The sequence below is a fragment of the Gracilinanus agilis genome, chromosome X (genome assembly GCF_016433145.1).
Source record: "Gracilinanus agilis isolate LMUSP501 chromosome X, AgileGrace, whole genome shotgun sequence".
NCBI lineage: Eukaryota > Metazoa > Chordata > Mammalia > Didelphimorphia > Didelphidae > Gracilinanus > Gracilinanus agilis.
This window is the reverse complement of record NC_058136.1, coordinates 8,359,506-8,379,628: the sequence shown is the minus strand read 5'-3', so window position 1 is coordinate 8,379,628 and position 20,123 is coordinate 8,359,506. Positions and strand designations below refer to the sequence as shown.

General features: G+C 44.4%; 1 protein-coding gene across 1 annotated transcript in view; it reads right to left on the bottom strand.

The window, feature by feature from the left end:
• LOC123253484 (glutamate receptor 3-like) overlaps positions 1-20,123 on the bottom strand; it is a 121,043-nt gene that overhangs the window by 58,169 nt on the left and 42,751 nt on the right. Inside the window, exon 2 of the mRNA XM_044682670.1 lies at positions 2,584-2,771. Coding sequence (XP_044538605.1) covers positions 2,584-2,771 — 188 coding nt within the window. The remainder of the gene's footprint in view (positions 1-2,583; positions 2,772-20,123) is intronic.

The following is a 20,123-nucleotide window of genomic DNA, read 5'->3' as shown; positions in this document are numbered from 1 at the left end:
AACGGTGACCCAGAGTCCTCACAGGTAGTAAATATCAGAAGTAGGATTTGAATTCTGGTTTTTTGACTACTCTTTGAGCTCTAGAGCCTTCGAGCCTCAATTTAGGGGTGCAGATAATGCCCGTGCTTTTGAACATGGGCTACGTGGCACAATTAGAGCCACATGGTAGACTGGCTGGAGGGGCTCATCTTCTAGCAAAGGGACAAATGGTAAGCTTAGCATTACAGGGTCCCATGCTCATCCCCCACCCTTCAGGTCTTCTGACAACGGTCATCCAGCTGCTCTCCCAGGGATGCTCACACTCTACCAGGCTCTAGGGCCTGGAGCCCATTGGACCGGCTGGGTCTGTGGAACGGAACTGTGGTGGGAATGAGGCGGGATAGACAGACTATGTATTCAGAGCTGGATGAGCAAGCAGCTCCAGCTTCACCACAGTTCAATTGGACTTTTCATTCTGAACTGTAATCGTCTGTTTAGTGTGTGAAGGGGCGTTTATTGGCCTGCTCTCTGGGCACAGATTCCCCGGAATGCTTGCCCAGGTTTTGGAATTAATTTGCCCTCTGAATCTGGGGCCTCTGAAGGGCAGCTTTACCTTCATCATTTGCTGACATAACCAAACACTTTGGAGCCCTGGATACTGCCTGAGAGCCACAGAGGAGTCAGGAAACCTGGGTTCAAATCTTGCTTCATACACTGACTGGCTGTGTGGCCTTGGGCAAGTCATTTCCCCTTCTGTGAGTCTCTGGTTCCCCCTCTGTAAAAATCATAGCATCGTAAGAGCTGGACACCACCTAGGAAACCATTTATTTAGCCTGCCCCTTCATCTGATAGACGAAGAAACTGAAGCCCAGCAATCACAATACTTGTCATGGGCAAAGTGCTTTTAAACCTTAAAAGTACTTTGGAAACCTGAGTGGCTATTTTCCTCTCTTACTTTAGAAACCGTTTTGGTAATTCCATGGAAAAAACAAACTCCACCAGATATTAGAAACATGAGACCATTATGCTAAATCCTGAAGTTTGGTTGGCTTCTTGAGTCAATTCAATCCAAGAAACATTTATTAAGCTCCTACTATCTGGAGATCCACCGAAGAAGAAGAAATTATCCCTGACTTTAAGAAGCTTATGTTCTGGGACAGCTGGGTGCTCAGTGGATAGAGCACCAGGCTTGGAGACAGAAGGTCCCAGTTTCAAATCTGGCCTCAGACACTTCCTAGCTGTGTGGCCGCAGGCAAGTCACTTGACCCCCATTGCCCACCCTTACCACTCTTCTGCCTTGGAACCAATACACAGTATTGATTCCAAGACAGAAGGTGAGGGTTTTTAATTAAAAAAAAGAAGCTTCTGTTATAGGGTGTGGGGGAAGTAGGAGAAGAGGAGATGAGGAGGGTACTCCTCTTCTATGCCCAGAGAGAATAAAATATAAAGTCAGTACAAAATGAATACAAAGAGATTTCAGGAGGAGAACACTAAGAAAATGGGGGAATCCACAAAGACCCTTTTCGAGGTGGTACTTGAGTTGAACCCTATGGTAACGACGAGAAGGGTGAGCATTCCAGGCATGAGGGGAAGCCCATGCAAGGACAGGTTGCCTGGAGATGGAATTCCATGTTTATGGAACAGTTAGTGGGTCAATCTGGTGAGAACACAGAGTATGTAATAGAGGAAAAGTTAACCACTTATTTCCACCAGGAGATAGATTGAAACAAGGAATGCTTTGACAGATCAATGAATCCCACAGTTCTAGGTCCATGCTCTGGGAACAAAATCACTTCACTTCAACTCATCTCACTTCGCTTCACCCTAATTGAATTCAATTGTCATTTCCCCCTCTTCTTCATTTTCCTGAGTATGATAGCACCCTCTACAGCAGGAGTCGGCAACCTTTTTGGCCGTGAGAGCCATAAACGCCACATTTTTTTTAAACCCTTGTACTTTGGTGTATTGTCTCATAGGTGGAAGATTGGTAAGGGTGGGCAATGGGGGTCAAGTGACTTGCCCAGGGTCACACAGCTGGGAAGTGGCTGAGGCCGGGTTTGAACCTAGGACCTCCTGTCTCTAGGTCTGACTCTCACTCCACTGAGCTACCCAGCTGCCCCCCCAACGCCACCTTTTTTAAAATGTAATTTCGTGAGAGCCGTACAGTGCTCACAGTGCCGCTCCTGTAACAGCGCCTGAAAAAAAATGGACTTTATGGCTCCTGCAGAAAGAGCCGTATCTGGCCCTCAAAAGAGCCAGATATGGCTCGAGAGCCATACATTGCCGACCCCTGGGCTACAGTAAGGTCTGTCTGAAAGAGAAATGCACTGATCACCTTGGAAAAGTCAGCTATCTATGAACCGTGGATATGTCTCTGGCTGAAGTGGTATCAATTCAGAGCCTACAATTGTCAACAGACTTCACATGGGAGTGGAGGGAGTGGGGCATGGTACTGGTGGGAGTGATATGTGGTGGCAAGGATTCAGAAGAAAATCACCATTTCTGGGTCCATTGGGCCATGGAGTCTTTGCAGATGTGCGAAAGATTTTAGGGGGGTGCCCCAAGTTGGGGCACTGGTAACAAGCTCAATGAACATGGCTCTACCTGCTCCAGAATTGTGTTGATCCTCTCCACTTCGCAGTCAATCAAATATCGTTTCTCCTGACGCCTGTCCATTTCCTCAATGATTCTTCGGAATTCCTGCACATCCTTGATGCTTCCTACAGACCTCGCTGTCACTTGCCAATTGTTTTGCACGGCAGCCTCCATAATGGCCTGGAGGATTGAGAATCCTAGAGGAGAAAAAATAATAGGTAATTATTTAAACTGAAAACGCCTTGTATTTAGGCATCTGTAGACATGGTAACCATTCGCTGAACTTTAGCAGTCTTTGCCAGGGAATCATCAGCTTCAGAGACCGACAGGCCATTGAATCCATTTGTGGGCCTATTGAAAGACCCTGGACAGTAGGCATGGCCACCATCTTATTTTTGAATAGTTCAGGCAAAAAGCACCTCCATCTTGTTTTTAAGTCAAAGACTGCTAAAAGTATCCAGACAGTTTAGTCTTTGCTCCTTTTCTTGCATTTTTTGCTTGCATATCTAGGAAGGTCTGAACGATTTAAAATTCAATTTGAGCAAAGTTTAAAAAGCACATATTTTATACTAAAGGGCCTCTAACAGTCAAAACACTGACGTTACATATATTTTCTGTAAAGAGAATTATACATTTTATTTTACTGACATTAAGTTCCTTAACAAAGACTTGTTTTCATTTTTAAAAGTTATTCTTTTTAAACTGATGAAATGATGTAATTATTTAGTCAGTGTAAGCAGTCCTGTATACCCTCATTTGCTTATTTATTAGCCTGGATTTATTAGCTTCTACATGAGACAAGTTCTCTTTAAATCTGGTCTTAATCCTCCTGGAGTCTTTCTTTCATCCTGCATGTACTGCCCCTCTAGATCTGAAAATAACCATCATTAACCCCATTCTTCCATGGCTCTGTGTACTTGGATCAGATCATGCCACCCAGGGATACAGAGACACAAAACATATACTATTGGGGGCAACTGGGTGGCTCAGTGGATTGAGAGCCAGGCCTAGAGACGGGTGGTCCTGGGTTCAAATATGACCTCAGACATTTTCTAGCTATGTGACCCTGGTTAAGTCACTTAATTCTCATTACCTAGCCCTTACCGTTCTTTTGCCTTGGAACCAGTACACAGTATTGATTGTAAGGTGGAAGGTAAGAGTTTTAAATAAAAAAAAACCATATGCTATCAACTGAAAACAAAGAGTCTAGGACCAGGATTGATTGATTGATATTAAGTCACCTGCTCAGCTCTTGTCTCTTCTCACTTACATTTACTGGGAATTCTTAATTGATTTTAAATTAATTCATATCTGATTTATCAAGACCCTATAATAACCCCTTGCAACCTCACTCTTCTGTATTCTAGATCTACCCAGGATGGAATGAAAAGGAGAAGAGAGCGTGGATGGTCTAAGGTTGGGTGGGAATAGTTTTCTGTAATTTTGAGATCAAGAAATTAAGCCCCATGAATATTTTTGGTTTGGGCATGATATCCTCGTATATGGATCTGCTAATAAAATATAGATATCACTAAGTTAGTAAAAGGAGTTAGACTCGACTGAAAAGGACCCCTTTGGCTCAGATTTTGTGCCACATGTTCTCAGGGCCCTGCAAGCTCCAATGGTCTATGTTCTAAAAGTTTTTCTCAGCTCTGACATTCTCTGTTCTGCGTTTGATGGTCCATTTTAACTCTCACAGTGTATTTTATGTTCTAAGGTCTGTTCTAGTTCCGACATCTTATACTCTAAGATACCTTCCTGTTTAGGCTATATTCAAAGTTTTCTTCCAGCTCCAGTGTTCTGTGTTCTAAGGTCAGCTATAGCCCAAACATTTTGTGTTGCATATTCTAAGGTCAATCCCAACTCAGCTTATGTTCTATGTTTCAAGTTTCTTTCTAACTCCAGTGTTCTCTGCTTTAAGATTCTTATCAGCTCTGATGTTCCCTTTTATGTGTTCTAAGGCCATCCCTCTCCAGTTTTAACATTTTTATGTTGTATGTTCTAAGATTCTTATTAACTGTGACTTTTTATGGTCTAAGGTCCCTATCAACTCTGATATTCTACATTTTATGTTCTAAGTCCTTTTTAGCTCCGATGTTTTTGTTCTAAGGTGTCTTCCATCTTTGACATTCTGGGATCTAAGGTCTAGCTCTGACCTTTTCTGTTCGAAGGGCCCTCCTTACTTTATCATTTAGAGCAGTCTCTTCTCACGAACTCTGGTGTGTGTATGACTGTCCAATGGGCAGCAGGAAGGGAGGTTACTTCCAGCTTCTCAACCTGGCATGCTGAATAAGGATGAGAGTGGAGAGAGGAGAATATTGCTCCTCGGGAAGAGTCAGGTTGCCAGCCAGCTCCCTGGGCCTCATCCTGCGCCACAGAGAGGCTCTGGCTGACGATACTGACTACTGAACCAAAGACGATGGGCTCAACACTTAGAGTGTCTACTTGAGGAGATGGGCACACAACAGTGACTCAGATGGCCCTCCCGTTGTGGTTGTATGCTGTGCATGCAGGGACACACATCACAGATGAGACCCAAATAACTGGCTAATTTCCAAATGAGCAATTTCAGTATTAGAACTCAAAATCACAGATCAGACTCAGTTAGCCAGCCTTGAAATGTTCATCTTTGCTCCATATTAACCAACCCCACATATTTATTTCTCTGAACTCTATTTTCCCACAGGCCTGAGGTACCTGCTCACTTTTGCTGGAAATATGCAGACCAAAGAATGGGATTATATAGAAAGGAAGAGACACAAATATTTTCTAATGTTTCCTAAGTGACATAGAGTTACAGCAGCAACATTTGGAATTAGGGACATAGTGTGAGACAGTGGAGAGGGCAATGGCTCTGGAGAGAGAGGATCCTGGTCTCATCTGCCTCTGAGTGACCTCCCAGGGCCAAGCTTCTCATCTGACAGAGGAGGAGACTACAGCCATAAAAGGTCAAGCTACTTACTTGAGGTCATGCGAGTAGTCTGACTTGAGAGGTGGCATGGAGATTCAGTTTCTCGAGCCACTCTAGCATATTCTGCCTCCAAAGAAGTTTGACTTCTTGCCCATAAAATTCAAGACTGACTTTTTAACATTGGCAAGGACCTTGGATATCTCTCTGGCAACACCCCGATGTATGAGCATCTAGACTCTGCTTGGGTACCAATGGGCAGTGGAAAGAGCCTAGAGGCCTGGGTTCTAGTCTCAGTTCTGCTGTTAACTAGCTATGAGATACCACCCTTTCTCCTCTCTTTGCCTCATTTTTTCCGCTGTAGAAGAAGGGGATTGGATTAGAGGGCTCTTTCAGCTTTGATATTGTATGATAAGTCACTGATATTTTATGATCATCATCATAGAAGTAGGTGCCTCAGTTTCCCCTTCTGTATAATGAAGGGGGAAGTGAGACTAGGTAAGCCTTAAGGCTCCTTCGAGCTCCGACATTCTAGTCCATCTGTGCTAATAATTTTACCCTCTTGCCACTTTATTTTACTCCTTTGAGGAGAATATATTACACTGGCAGAGTTAATGAAAGGGAGAATGAGCTGGGTGAGAGGGGCTAACAATGAGCACCTTAGTACACAGCTGACAGAACTAGGAATTGCTCAAACCAGGTCTGGAAAGCAATTTGGAACTACATCTCCAAAGTTACTAGACTGCACATACTCTTCAGCTCATTAATAGCACTATTAGACCTGTACCCCTAAAGAGATTAAAGAAAGAGGAGAGGGGCCCATAAATGCAAAAGTACCCATAGCTGTGCTTTTTTGTAGTGGCAAGGAACTGGGAAGTAAAGGAGTACCCATCAACTGGTTATGGTATATCTACGTGAGGGAACATTATTGTGCATGAAGGGAATGGTTTCAGAGAAACATGATGGGAAGATTTGGATGACCTGCCACAGAGTGAAGTAAGCAGAACCAGGAGATCAGTTTACATAATAACATTGAAAAGACAAATGTCTTTGAAAGACTTGAGATCTCTGATTCATGCAGTGGCCAATGAAGATTCCAGAAGACCAAAGAGAGGTCATAGACTCAGAGAGAAGAATGAGACATGGAGTTTTTGAACATGGACAAGGGGGATGTGTTTTTCTTGACTATGAAGATTTATTACAAGGAATGATAGAATATTGTATATACACATTTATTATATATATGCACACACACATACACACATATTCATAGAGGGAGAGGTAGGAATTGGGGAAAAGGATTCTTGTTAGTTGAAAGAATGAAGTAAAAAAATTAAAGTTTCTGATGTTATATCGCCCAAGTCATTTATCCTCTGTGACTCAGTTTCTTTCTCTGTAGAATGAGGGTGACAAACTGGATGAGCACTAAAGTTCCTTCTAGCTCTGAAATTCTGTGATGGAGTTTCTTTCAATAAAGAGATGTAAAAGCATAAACTTAATAAAAGTCAACATTTCTATAGTCCTTCAAGGTCTATTGCAGACTCTCTGTACCTCATCTGATCTGACTTTCCCCAAAGCCCCAGGATGAAGAGAAAGCAGAGAACAATGGTGGCTCTCTAGCCATCTACCGCTGTCCCTTGCTCTTACTGAAAAACAGGCCCATCTTTCTTTTTGAAGATGTTTCCTGGGTGGTGCTTGCCTCAGATGCCTCATCATGACATGGAGGTGCCCCTGGATATCCAGTCGCTCAGAGGATATGTTGGACAGGCTGCAAATCCAACATCTGGGCTCAGACCAGGCTCAACTGGGCCTGCTGTCTCAGGAGCAGCCTCATTCACAACAGTGAGGGTGACCACTGGCCGGTCAGTTCATTGTGACTGCAGCCCAGGAAATACTGTTATTATACAGAAATAGATTTCAGCTGCTGTCAAGTGTATTAAGTTATTTCTACTATTTATATTTTATTTCATATTCATGTTACCTCTCCCATTAGGATGTAAACTTCTTGAGTTCGGAGATTGTTTTTGCTTTTCTTTTTATCCTCAAGGCCTACCACAGGTATCCAATAAGTATCAAATAAATGCTTGGGGATTGATGGATTGATAGCCATTGGTCCAGGGGAGTGGCGATGCAGCTGTCCCTCTTCCAAGTCTCAGTTTTTACCTCTGTGAAATGAGGTGTTTAGACTTGGTGACCTTGAAGGTCCCTCCCAGCTCTAATTGTGGACAGATGAAGGACTGGCTTTGGGCTGAGCCAGCTGGGGTGGGGGCTGAACTCAAGGGTTTGGCGTTGGGAGAGATCAGAGTGTCTGAGTGATTTCTTTTTGAGGTTGACTGACCAACTCGGCAGATGTATGGGACTAGCTACCATCGCCCTGCCAACAGGCAGGTTGAATGGCAAGGGGAAGCAGAGGCCCATGATATCACTCCTCCTGTAGTCTAGGGATGATTTGGGGCTTGGTTCAGTAGAAGGCCCACAAGATCATCCCTCTTATCTGATTGCTCCATTAGGCAAAGGGCAATTGAATTAAACCACAGTGAAAACAGACATTTATTAAGGCCTTACTCTACGCGGTGGCCTGTGTTAGGGCTTTGGAAGATATAAAGATGGTAGACGGGCAATGGGACCAGACCTGGAATCAGGAGGGTTCTGAGAACTTTAGATCTTGCTGGCTTGTGAGACCCTGGGTAAGTCATTTCCTGTCCCTGGTCTCATCATCCTCATTCCATGCCTGGAACGCCCTCATCTCTGTCACATGAATTCCTGTCATCCTTCAACTGGCAGCTCATTGGTCACCCCCAACTTTCACAATCTCTCCAGTGTCTTGAGCCCTCCCTCCTGAATTAGCTCACTATTTATTTGTATTCCTTCTGTATAGAAATGCATACACATGCCTATCCGTGTATGTAGACGTGTTGTCTCCTTCTCGGGATTACAGTGCCGGGCCCAGAGCAGGTGCTTAGTAAACGTCTGTTGATTGACTGCTGAGAAGTGATTGGTTCATTTTGGTCTTTGTGTCTTTGGTGCCCAGCCCACGCTGGTATATGCCAGGTGCTTCAGTGCTATTCCTCAACTATATGCTTCATCTACAAAATGAGGACATAGTCCTTCTCTTCTCAGAGGCCTAGATAACTGTCTAGAGCAGTGGTTCTCAAACTTTTTTGACCTGCCGCCCCCTTTCCGGAAAAAATATGACTTAGCGCCCCTGCCACATACTATCACTGCCCCCTTACAGTTATTCACTGTCCCCAAATGTACCTGTGGCCATCATTGCCCGCCTGGATCGCTGCAGCACCCACCAGGGGGCGGTGGCGCCCATTTTGGGAATCACTGGTCTAAAGCAATAAGTTGAAGATGGCATACAAATTGCCTGTTCATGCTGATGGAAAGAGCTTCCATACTGGGAGTTCCCTCACACTGATGAAATCACAGTTTTAGGCCTCAAAGAAGTCTTTGTCCTAGGTACTTTGTTGCACCATTATGAGGCAAAATCTGTTGGAAACTTTGAAACCCCAGAGAAATGTGAGCTCTTAGGAGTCTTCTAAGATATGATCCCACAATTCCTCTGGGAATTGACTGTCTTTGTGGGGAACAAATCTCATGGGCCAATAACTAGCAAAGAAAGTGAGCCAAGAACATGAGAGAGGCTCAAGTTGCTCTGCAAGGTCACAAAATGTTTTGTGGCTGTGATTATGTTCAAGTAGGACCATGAAGAATTGGCAGGATTATGTTAGGCAGAGATTAGGTGTGGGGGAGCCCACATTCCAGAATGGGCTGGGTATGAGCCCTAGCATAGAGTGAAGGATGGGGAGAAGCCCTGATAGACGTGGAGCCTAGAACATGGGCATAGGGCAGTGGGATACAAGGCTGCAAAAATCCATAAGATCCTAGATGAAGAGTTGGAAGAGAACTTGATAGCCATTTGGTCTGACCCTCTGGTTGTACAGAAAAGATCTGGGGGTCCCAGGGAAGTGAAATGCATTGTCTAAGGTGGCCCAAGGAGTCAAAGTCAGAGGAAGGCTCTGAACCCAAGTCCCTTCATTCTAGGTAGGTCAAGGCCAGGCCGTGGAGAGTGTGGAATACCAGTAGAGGAGTCTCGTCTGAATGTAAGAGGCAGCTTAGGAGCCACAGAGATACACTGATGTTCTTCCAAAGCCCTGAAGTGGTCCATGGAATGAGTGTAGAGATTGTGACCCCACAACAGTTGGGATGATTCCTCCCATCCTTCTTGGGATGCATTTAAACAATAACAACAAAACCACAAACCAACTGAAAAACCAAAGGGAGCCGCTCAACATGGACATGCTCAACAGTCGCCTAGGAAGCTCTGCAGAACAATAAACAGGATATTGACATATGGAAGTTCCTAATGAAGAATCGCAGGAAAGCAGAACTGGGATAATTTGCTTCCTTTGGCTTTTGATCATTCCAGCAGGGGCTCTCTGCTAGAGGCGGCAAGCATTGTAGTGGAAAGAATCGATTTGGAGCAATCAGAAGACCTGACTTGGAGTACCAGTGCAGCTACCGCCTGTATGACTTTGAGTAAGTCATTTTTCCTCCTGGGGCTTCAGTTTCCTTCTCTTGGAAATGGGGAGGTTTGGCCTTTTTTTCTCAGATATCCCCTAAGCCTGGAGCCTCTCCACCTGATGAGCTCCAATCACACTGCTCATGGTTGGTCATTAGTGGCCACAAGTATTCCTGGGAGATTCATAATTGCAAATCAAAATTATATCCTCCTCCTAGCTCCTGGCCCATGCCTGAGAGGGATACTGCCCCCATAGGAGCCTGAGAGTGGTCTTGCTTAAGGTCATACATAGGAACATAGATCTAAAGCTGGAAGGGGCCAGAGTGGCCATTTAGTCCAATCTCCTCATTTTATAGAGGAGGAAACTGAGGCCCAAAAGGTAAAGCAACTTGCCTATGGCCTCTTTGTGGTGAAAGTGATGGAGGAAGGTAGGAGGATAGGATGAATGGGAGGAAGAAGAGAGGAAGGGAAAGGAAGGTATTGTCCCAGTCCTGGCAGGGGAAATTGACCAGAGCCCTTCAGGGGCTCCAATAAATGATCAGAGAGCAACTTTAGGGTTTGAACAGCTAGGTTTTATTTAGATTAGAAAGGGGAAGGTCTAGGAAAATCCAGGAGATAGACAGAAAGGGAAAAAGGCACTAAGAGAGAGTTCTGCAGGGCTCAGCCTCTGGCTGGTGAGAGCAGAGCATTCCAGGGTAGAGAGAGCTAAGCTTCCATGGTCAAGAGAGCGAAAAGGCGCCAAACTTTCCCTTTTATACTTCCCCTGACACCTCCCACAAAGGAAGTGGGAGGTGTCAGGGGAAGTTGTAAAAGAGAGTCCTGGGAGTTGTAGTCTTCCAAGGGCTTACAGCCATTCCAAATGACACAGGCCACATAGTAACACATGGTGTCAAAGACATGATTTGAATCCAAGGCCTCTAAATCCAGAACCAGTGCTTTCCCACGGTTCCACAAAATGTCCTTAAGACTGGGATGCCATTTTTTCTAGATGGAACATTTCTGTAGTGGGTAGAGTGTTGGGGTGAGGAAGTGACTTCTGGTACTTTTCAATGGAGGAAGAAGGCACTAAATCAGAGGTCAACAGGACCTGGAAACTCTGCCCAGGAATCTGGAATCAGGACATTTAGGAAGATATATATGTATATATATATATACATATATATATATATATATATATATTAGCATAATGGGGAGAGGTAGGGAAGGGGAGCTCTGGGGCAGGAAGATAGAAGCCATTGCCAGTCATGCCAAGGACACCAGCCTCTTTCCCATCAGGTGCCTGGAGTGGGCCATGACTCAAAGTAGGGAGTACCTGGGCATCTGAGGTAGTGTTAGACCAATCCTCCCAGTTTGGGAAGGAAAGAGAAGGCACAAGAGCCAAGGGAGACCTCTCTGTGTTACACCTGTGTATGTGGGGCCTTTGTCACTTCTGTCCTGAGTGAGGCTGGGAAAATCTTGCATATTAGGATGTGCTTTGAGCCCCTGGAGGTCTCAGGCAGCAGAATATATGTAGGGTTGCTGGGAGATAATGACTTTGCCCCTAGATCAGTAACACCTTCTGAGCCCTTCCCCATTCTCTTGTGTGTGTTTACAGCAGAACTCATGGGACTCTGGCAGAGAGAGGATGTGGGGCTTCTACAATAGCATCTTAGAGCTGGAAAGGACCTCACTGGATAATAATAATAAAAATAATTTAAAAATCAATAACATAATGAAAATGAAAAGACTGGAGGGGGAGCTTTTTGTCCTCCTTGGTGACATACCAAATCATACCAAATAGGCCCTAGAATAAAGAGACAGGATTAGCAAGCACAGTTGAGGGGTATCTTGACAGAGTATATGATGTGACAACCTTCGAAATAGGGGCACCTGAGTTCAAATTCAAATTTGCCTCTGAGCTATACTAGCTTGTGGGACTATGGCCAAGTTCAACAGACAACTCTTTAGGGCACCAAACTACATTGCTCTGTATTGATGGAGGTAGTTACCACACTGGAAGTTCCACACTCAGAGTGATGCAACCATAAGGTCTGGACTAACAGAAAAAGATAAAAAGCCTCACCTACTATTTGGCTTTTTTTATAGACTTAGAGAGAAGCTTAATCTTAAGAATCCTATAAAGTGGCAGCATGGAATAGTAGAGAGAATACTAGATTCAGAGTTGGGTTCCAATCCCAGATTTTCTCATTTCTATTTAGATGACCTTGAGCATCTGTTTCCCCATGTGTAAAATGATGAGATAAGACTAGATGACCCTCCTATGGCTTCCTATGTATGACCTTGGATGAGTCACTGTATCCCTCTAGGCCTCAGTTTCCCTTCTCTAGAAAATCAAGAGGGATGTTGAATTAGCTAGGTTCTCAGGCCCTTTTCAGCTCTAAATCTCTGAACAATGTGTTTGCTAAGCATGAGGATACTGGATCTGTCCAGGGTTAACCAAGACAAAAGAGAGAAGGGGGGAAGCATGGTGAAGAGGGGAATCTTTTGCTCACACACTGACCCCACAATGGGCTGCACACACACAGAAGGGCAAATAAATCAATGCCACATGCTTACATCATGAAGTCCTAAAGAGTGATCGCAGAGCCTGGCACCTAGTAGGTGCTAAATAAATTATGATTGATTCAGAATCCGCCTTTCCTCATTGCCTCAACCCATTGGACAGATGGAGAAACTGAGGCTCTTTCAGCCTCTGTCTCCTGGCTGTTGATTCGTTCAACTCCGCCCTCTCCTCAGCAAGCCAAGACAACACACGCCAACAGACAGGTCAGCTCTGCCGAGTGAGAGTCACTTGGCTTTGCGTTTTCAGATGAAAGATGATTAAGACCATCTGGAATGGATTTGCTCACTGTGAGAGAACAGCAAGCTTTCTGATCCACTACCCCATGAGCCTCACCATTGAAGAAACCATTCTGGGATTGGGATTCCAAAGTGTTTGCTGAGAATCCTTTAGTGTACCTGTTGGAGGCTTGGCTGCCTAAACTGGCAGGGCTCCTGCCCAAGTGGCTCTGGGTAATAGTCCATCATGTTACAGATGCCATCAGATAATTGATTGTTCTCATCATTATTAATAATGACGAGCCCCATTTTCCCTTGTGATTTTAAGCTTTCCAAAGAACTTTACTCACAACCAGGCTGTGAGGGAGGCAACATGAGTATGACCACACACATCTTTCTTCATCTTTCTAAGGGGGATACTGAAGCTCAGAGAGAAAAGTGACTTGCCCAAGGTCACTCTGGAAGTGTCAAGGGCCATGACTTGAAGCCAGGCCAGTGTAATTCTTGTATCCATCGCTTCAGAATGGGAAGAGAGACCTTGTTCAAAGAGAGGCCTCCTTGTTTTACACAGGAGGAAACTGAAGCCCATTGAGGATCATAGACTCAAAGATGGAAAAGATCTCCTTATCCCCTAAGCTTTATCCATTTATTAACAGAGTACACAAACTATTAACAAAGTGGGTCAAAACAGCTGCCTCAGTTGGGCCAAATGGCTCTGAATGAGGGCTAACTGGGTCTTTGAAACCTTGGTGTGTCTTCCTTCTGACTGGCCTGACAGTACATCCTTTGGTACCACGCTGGCAAAGGTGAACCAATCCTGATTAGTAGACATCTTAATAAGGAGGTGGGAGGAGAATAGTTCTTAAATAACAAGATTAGGCTCTAGACAATGGGAGTAGCAGGAACAGATCTTAGAGGCTATCAAGTCTAACTCTTGCACTTTACAGATGAGGAAATTGAGGCTCAGAGAAGTCATGTGACTTGTCCAGTCGTACAACTAGTAAGTAAATCTCAGACAGGATTTGAACTCAAGGCTTACTGATTCCAAGTCTAGTGCCCTATCCACTCCACTGAAATCTGGCTTGTGACATCAGTGTTTATAGGACTCTTCAGTATGGGACCTCCCTCTATTGGGGATGATTTTGACCTCTTGATGATTTAGTGGATTGTCCCTGAAGCCTTCCCAAACCTATGCCTCATCAGCAGAGCCTTCTTCATGCTGAGACCACCTCCATGGCACAATACATCACTGGTAGAGCATAGTGAGGCATGACTGTCTAGTTCATCCATTGGAAATGAGTCAATAAATCATGGATCTCTGATCCAGAACTCTTAAAGAGCTGTTTTTAAGAGAGGGGTGACTCTGGCAGGCACAAGAAGGCCAGTTGTGGGGAGGCAGAAAGAGTCCTTTGAGACATACTAGTTAGGTGATTTTGGGCAAGTCATTTTTTCTCCCTGAGTCTCAGTTTCCCCATCTATAAAATGGGTATATACTAATAGCACTGACTTCGTCAGGGCAGCTGTGAAGAAAGAGTTTTGCAAACTGTAAAGCAACATAGAAATGGGAACCATTATTATCCAAGATGGCAAGTCTGTTGTAATTATGAGACACAATACAAATATAAATGGGACACATTTATAAATACAGTAGAAGCACCTGCTAGTCTCCAGATATTAATCAAGATCTGTCTTTTCCTTCTCCTACCAGCCCCCTCCTAGTTTTGATAATTCCAAAGATACCAGAAGGGCAGAAAACTGAACCCCCTGGAGTCAGAAGTATGCTTTAAAATCTTTCCTTTAGTTGGACCAACTAAGCCTGCCATCTTCTTTTCCTTAGCCTTCCTTGTGACAAACAGACAGACCAATACTGACTTGAACTTGTAGACTCTTAAAGGTCATCCAGTCTACTCTCCTCATTTTGCAGATGAAGGGTCTTAGCAGTAAAGTAAGCTCTCTAAGTTCACAGAGAGGATCAACTGACTCCAAAGGCCATTCCCACTGTGCTCATGACTGCAATGAACATGTGAGTAGGTGGCGAGGTGTAGGTTCTATGCAAGAGGAAACTTGTGCTCTGGAGTACCAAGCTGAAAACCCATTGAAGGAAGTGGGAATGGGTAGCATGCACAGGAGAAGGCTTCTGGGAAACATGAGGTCTAGCTTCTAATTTTTGAAGGAAGAGAGAAAAGACTCATTTTTCTTGGTCCCACTGGGGTAGAAGGAGAAGCAATGGGTGGAAAGTCTATTTTTTACTTTTCTTGTTTTTTTTTTGGTCTGGATTTTCTTTCACAACATGGCTAATATGGAAATGTTTTGCATGACTGCATCTATATAACCTAGATCAAACTGCTTGCCTTTTCAAGAGAGGGGAGGAGAGGGAGAGAATTTGGAACTCAAACTTTTAAACAAGGAAAATGAAAAATTGTTTTTACATGTAATTGGGAAAAAATAAAATATTAAAAAAAAGGCTGAGTTAGAATAGGTGAAGAAGGGGAGGGATGCCATTCTAGATATGAGAAATAGCTTAAATAAAAGCAAAGAGGTGGGAAAATATGGGGTGTGTGGGGAAAGGCTTGGCTTGGTGTAGAGGAGAGAAGAGTGAGATTGAGTCAGAGAATGGAGGAACTCAAATGTCAGGCAAAGGAATCTGAATTCTTTATTCCCAGTTTGGAGGGGCTGCTACTTGACTCCTATCATTTTCATAGGTTTGGCCTTGGGCCTTGGGGAGGATGGGGAAGAAGGGGACAGGGAAGGAGCGTGGTTCATAGGACAGAGGGCAAACACGCCATGGCGGTTCAGCTGTAAAGGTCTGTGCCTTACTTTGCCTCTCTTCCCTGCCAAGAATTGCATGGTCTCTTGATCCTGATGCTATCAGAAGGCTGTCAGAAGGAATATTGAAGATAGGCTCTGGGAAAGGAGACTAGGGGGAGGGTGCTGAGGGATGGATAAAGAAGTCCTAAGGACAGTGGAGGAGTTTTCTCCTTGAGGAAAAGATCCATGCAAAGATCTGGTCCTACCATCTCATTCCTCTGCTCAGAAATTGTCAGGGACTCCCTATGACCTATCAAGTAAAGATGGCATCCAAAGTTCTCCATTATCTGTTACCTCCTGACCCCTTCATATAGCATTTCCTGATTCTCCTCCTGGCAATGACTTTCCTTACTGGTTGTATTTCTCCTGGTGTAAAGGGTTTTTCTGGGGTGGGGGAGGTGGTGGTAGAGTCGGCAGTACTTGACTGGGTCTATCTCCATCAGTTCCTAGTACTGGAAAAACAACGCAAAAGAGCTTGTCTTGCTTACTGATGGCTAACAGCAAGTTCTGCAAACACCTAGGACGGGCATACAGCTGCTGGGGATGTCAAGATGAAAGCTGACCCAGTCCCTGTTCTCAAAGAGCTTATAATCTAGTAGTGAGGATGAAACATCCAAAAGGGACATCTATCTGGCTACTTAAAGTTTGCAAAGAGCTTTCTACATATCATTCCCCCTTGAGCCTCACGAAAGCCATGTGAAGCAGGCACTATAGTTATTATTATTATTATTTTATTATAACTCTTGCCTTGCATCTTAGAATCAATACTGTGTATTGGTTTCCAGGCAGGAGAGTGGTAATGGCTAGGCAATGGGGGTTAAGTGACTTGCCCACGGTCACACAGATAAGTGTCTGAGGTCAGATTTGAACCCAGGACATCCTGTCTTAGAGAAGGATTACTTCTACTAGTTGGGGCCTCTGTTAAGAAGATGGCACTAGAAGGAGAAGAGCTACGTCAAAAGCATGAGGAGGCTCATCGATTTTGAGCTGTGCCTCCTTGACGTTGACTTCCTTGCTCTGGTATTCTAGCTAAAATGTTGGCTTAGGCACTGAGTGAGAAGTCCTTGGAGCTGCCAAACGTTGAGGTAAAGTGTTTATTGGGTTGGCACAGAGTGAAGCTGCTCCCACTAAAGTCTCAAGGCTGGGCAAACACTGCAACTCTGGCCAGGGTTCTATTTGCAGAGAAGAAGGATTCTCATTAAGAATTTTAGGAATGGTTGGTTGTTTACCACAATGGCAGACTCAGTGGAGGGACTGCTCTGCTGTGGTCAGAACCTCAAAAGCAGTATGATTCAGGGGAAAGGGTGCTGGGTTTGGAGGCAGAAGCCCTGGGTTCAAACATTGGCCTTACCATTTCCTACCTGTGTGACTCTAAGCAAGATCCTTCCCCTACCTAGGTTTCAGTTTCCTCCTCTGTAACAACAAGGAGGTTGGACTCCATGGCCTCTGTGAATCCCTTCTAGCTTTACACCTAGCACTCTATGATCCTATATATGACCTTGGGTAAGTCACTTCCCTTCCTCTGTACCTTGGTTTCTTCACCTGTAAAAAGAGGTGGCTAGATTAGGTGCTCTCCAAGGTCCCTTCTATCTCTAGATCCAGGATCTTATGATCCATGCTTACTCAGGCGAGTGGGACCTAACCAAATGTCTGCTCTTGGCCTGCAACTTGTTTTTCCCAGGCCAGTGAGAGGAAGGCAGGTGCCAAAGGATGCCTGCAATCTTTTCAGGATGTTGGTGCACTGGGTCTGCAAGCAAATGCAGGAAACCAGGGTATTATCGATTGTTTATCTGCAACTTCCTCAGTGGGCGGATGACCTCGGTTGCTCCCTGAATGCAGGACAGAAAAAAGCCAAAAAACAAAACCCAAACTGGGCTGTTCGGTACTGTCACGTTGGCCGATTTTGAAAACTGCCTTAAATTTTCCAGTGTGTTTCCAAACACTGTTTGACAATCCCTTTAGGCCATAAAACATGTTTATATTTCAGATGGAAATGACATAATCAGATGCTCCCGGATCTTCTTAGGGGAACCTTCCCATCTGCAGGCAGCACTTGACTTTGCTCTGTTTGGTTCAGCTCAGCAAATACCTATGTAATGGGGTGGCCCTGCAACCAAAGATGACTGGAATTTGAGGTCTATTAGCTATTCCAAGGGAAGAATCCAATCAAGAGCAGAATAAGAGATGTAAGGATTCGGGAATCACCATGGGAAGAACACGAGACGATCATTTTCTCTACCTACTTCTGCTTAGACCGCCTTCGAAGCCAAATGTATCATCTCTGACTGTTCATCGCCAGTACACTAATGGCATCAGGAAGCTCCTGGTGAAATGAATAGACTATGAAAGGGGGGAAGCTTTGGTATAGTGGCAGGTCTTGAACAGGGGTGTGGGTCTGATGCCAGTGACTCGCTTTGTGGCCTTAGGAAAATCACTCCCCCTCTGGACTTTAGTCTGCCCATGTGTAAGTGGAGAGAAGATGAGACTATGTTGGTCCCCTCTAAAGGACGGGACAGCTGTCATGGGGAAAAGAGAATAGGCTTGGGATGGTCAATAAAGAGCTTTGAGGCTACTGAGTTCAACTCCCTTATTTTATAGAATAGACGAAGAAGAAACATTGAAGTCCCTTGTTCAGGATGCTGCAGCTAGGCAATGTGGTAGGTAGGATTTGAATTCGCGTCTTTCTGATTCTAAGCCCATCTACTCTACCATATTGCTCTTCATACCAGGAAGCAGAACAAAGAACAGTGGGTGGAAGGTGTAAAGAGAGACTTCTCACTTGTGAGAACTCTCCCCAAATGGAAGGGGTTGTCTCAGCAGGTAGTTAGTTACCCAGGAACAGAAGCTTCCAAGTGGAGGCTGAATGAATAGTTATCAAGGATATTAGATCAGGCATTCTGCTTAGATATGGATGCTATTGGAAGGGATCTCCTCTTTCAGAGTTCTGAAACTCTGGATCTCAAATTGAAGCCATAGTAGAAAGAATGGCTCCTTCAATTCTATTCCCAAAATATTCATTAACTGCCTACTGTGTGCTAGGCACAGAGTCAAAATTGATGATGTCTACTCTTAAAGAGCTTCTATTCCATCAGAGTGGCCCATGGGAGACACCCAATATGTACCCTGCCAAAACTAAATGTATACTAATAAATACAAAGTGATTTTGATGGGTGGAGACCACTAATAGTTAGGGGGATCATCAAGGGCCTAGTGTAGAAGGTGGTGCTTGCTTGGATTCAGACCGGAGACTTAAGGGAGCAGACTGGAGGCCTGGAGAGGAATAGTCCTCTAGGGATTCCAAGAGGCAGAGGAAAAGAGGGAGGGAGTGCATTCCAGGGGTGGGGGATAGGCTTGCAAAGGTACAGAGATGGCAGGTGGCTGGAATAGAGGAGGAAGAGAATAACAAAATAATTCTAGCAATGGAAGTTAGAAGTATATCGCAAAGGTCTTTAAATGCCAAACTGGGTGAGCTGTGTTTTATCCTAAAGCTTTTAAAGAAGGGAAGTGATATAGTCAGACATGACAGTTAGGAAAGTCAATTTTTTAGATATTAGGAGGAAGGATCAGACAGGGGAGAGTTTTAAGGAAGGGAGATCAATTTGGAGGCCGGTGCCATAGTCCAGATGTGAGGTGCTAAAGGTCTAAATTTAGGCAGTGGTCATTTAAGTATACAGAAAGGTGGCCAATGAGAGGAATGTTGTAGAGGTAGAAATGAAGAGGATGAAACTTGGCAAATGATTGAATATGGAGGGTGAGGAAGGTCAGGATTACTCCGAAGTTGAGCCTTGAAATGCTCTGAGGTCTCAGTTCATGGGAGTCGCATCTGGTGTCTTTTTCTCTTGGTGTCCTGGTGATCTTGCTCTCCTTGGTCTTGTGCTCCAAAGTGTGAGATCACTCTCTGATGCCTCTATCCACCTCCTGAACCTGAATTCATCTTAAAAAGTTCACTTGTAGGCATCTTTAGTGTTATTTATCCAGGGGAATATTTTGCTTTGCTAAGTACCAGAATTATTAGTTGCAGCTCTGTTGCCATGCAGCAGTGAGGACTCACTTGAGATTAGAAAACAAATTGGTAGTGGCTATGTGACTTTCTCCAGTAGGGTGGTAGCATGGAAGTAGGAGGTGAGGGTAATTCAGGGTTAGGATTTTGAAGGGGATGAACCAAGGACAAGAAGTCAAAGAATTGGAGGGAAGTAGATATCATAAAGTTGAATTGGTTAATGATAGCGTATATGGCGTTGATTTCCTAGAACTTTAAGCTGTTGTGACAGGGTTATGAGACTGTGATTGGACCATGGTAAGGTTTCTGGGTATGAATTCTGGATTGTGACATGGCTGGTCTGGTCCTTCCAGTCACCTTAATCACTGGTGCAGATCACTGAGTGAGGGATTTGACAGAAGTGGCTATCTATAGCAATTGGGAAGATGGTTTACTTGGACCCTGATCTGGTTTGTCCTGCAGATGTAGTTTCTGGAAGCAGGCCTAGTACCTTGAAATACCCGATCCTATGGCAGCACTGTGATATTTAG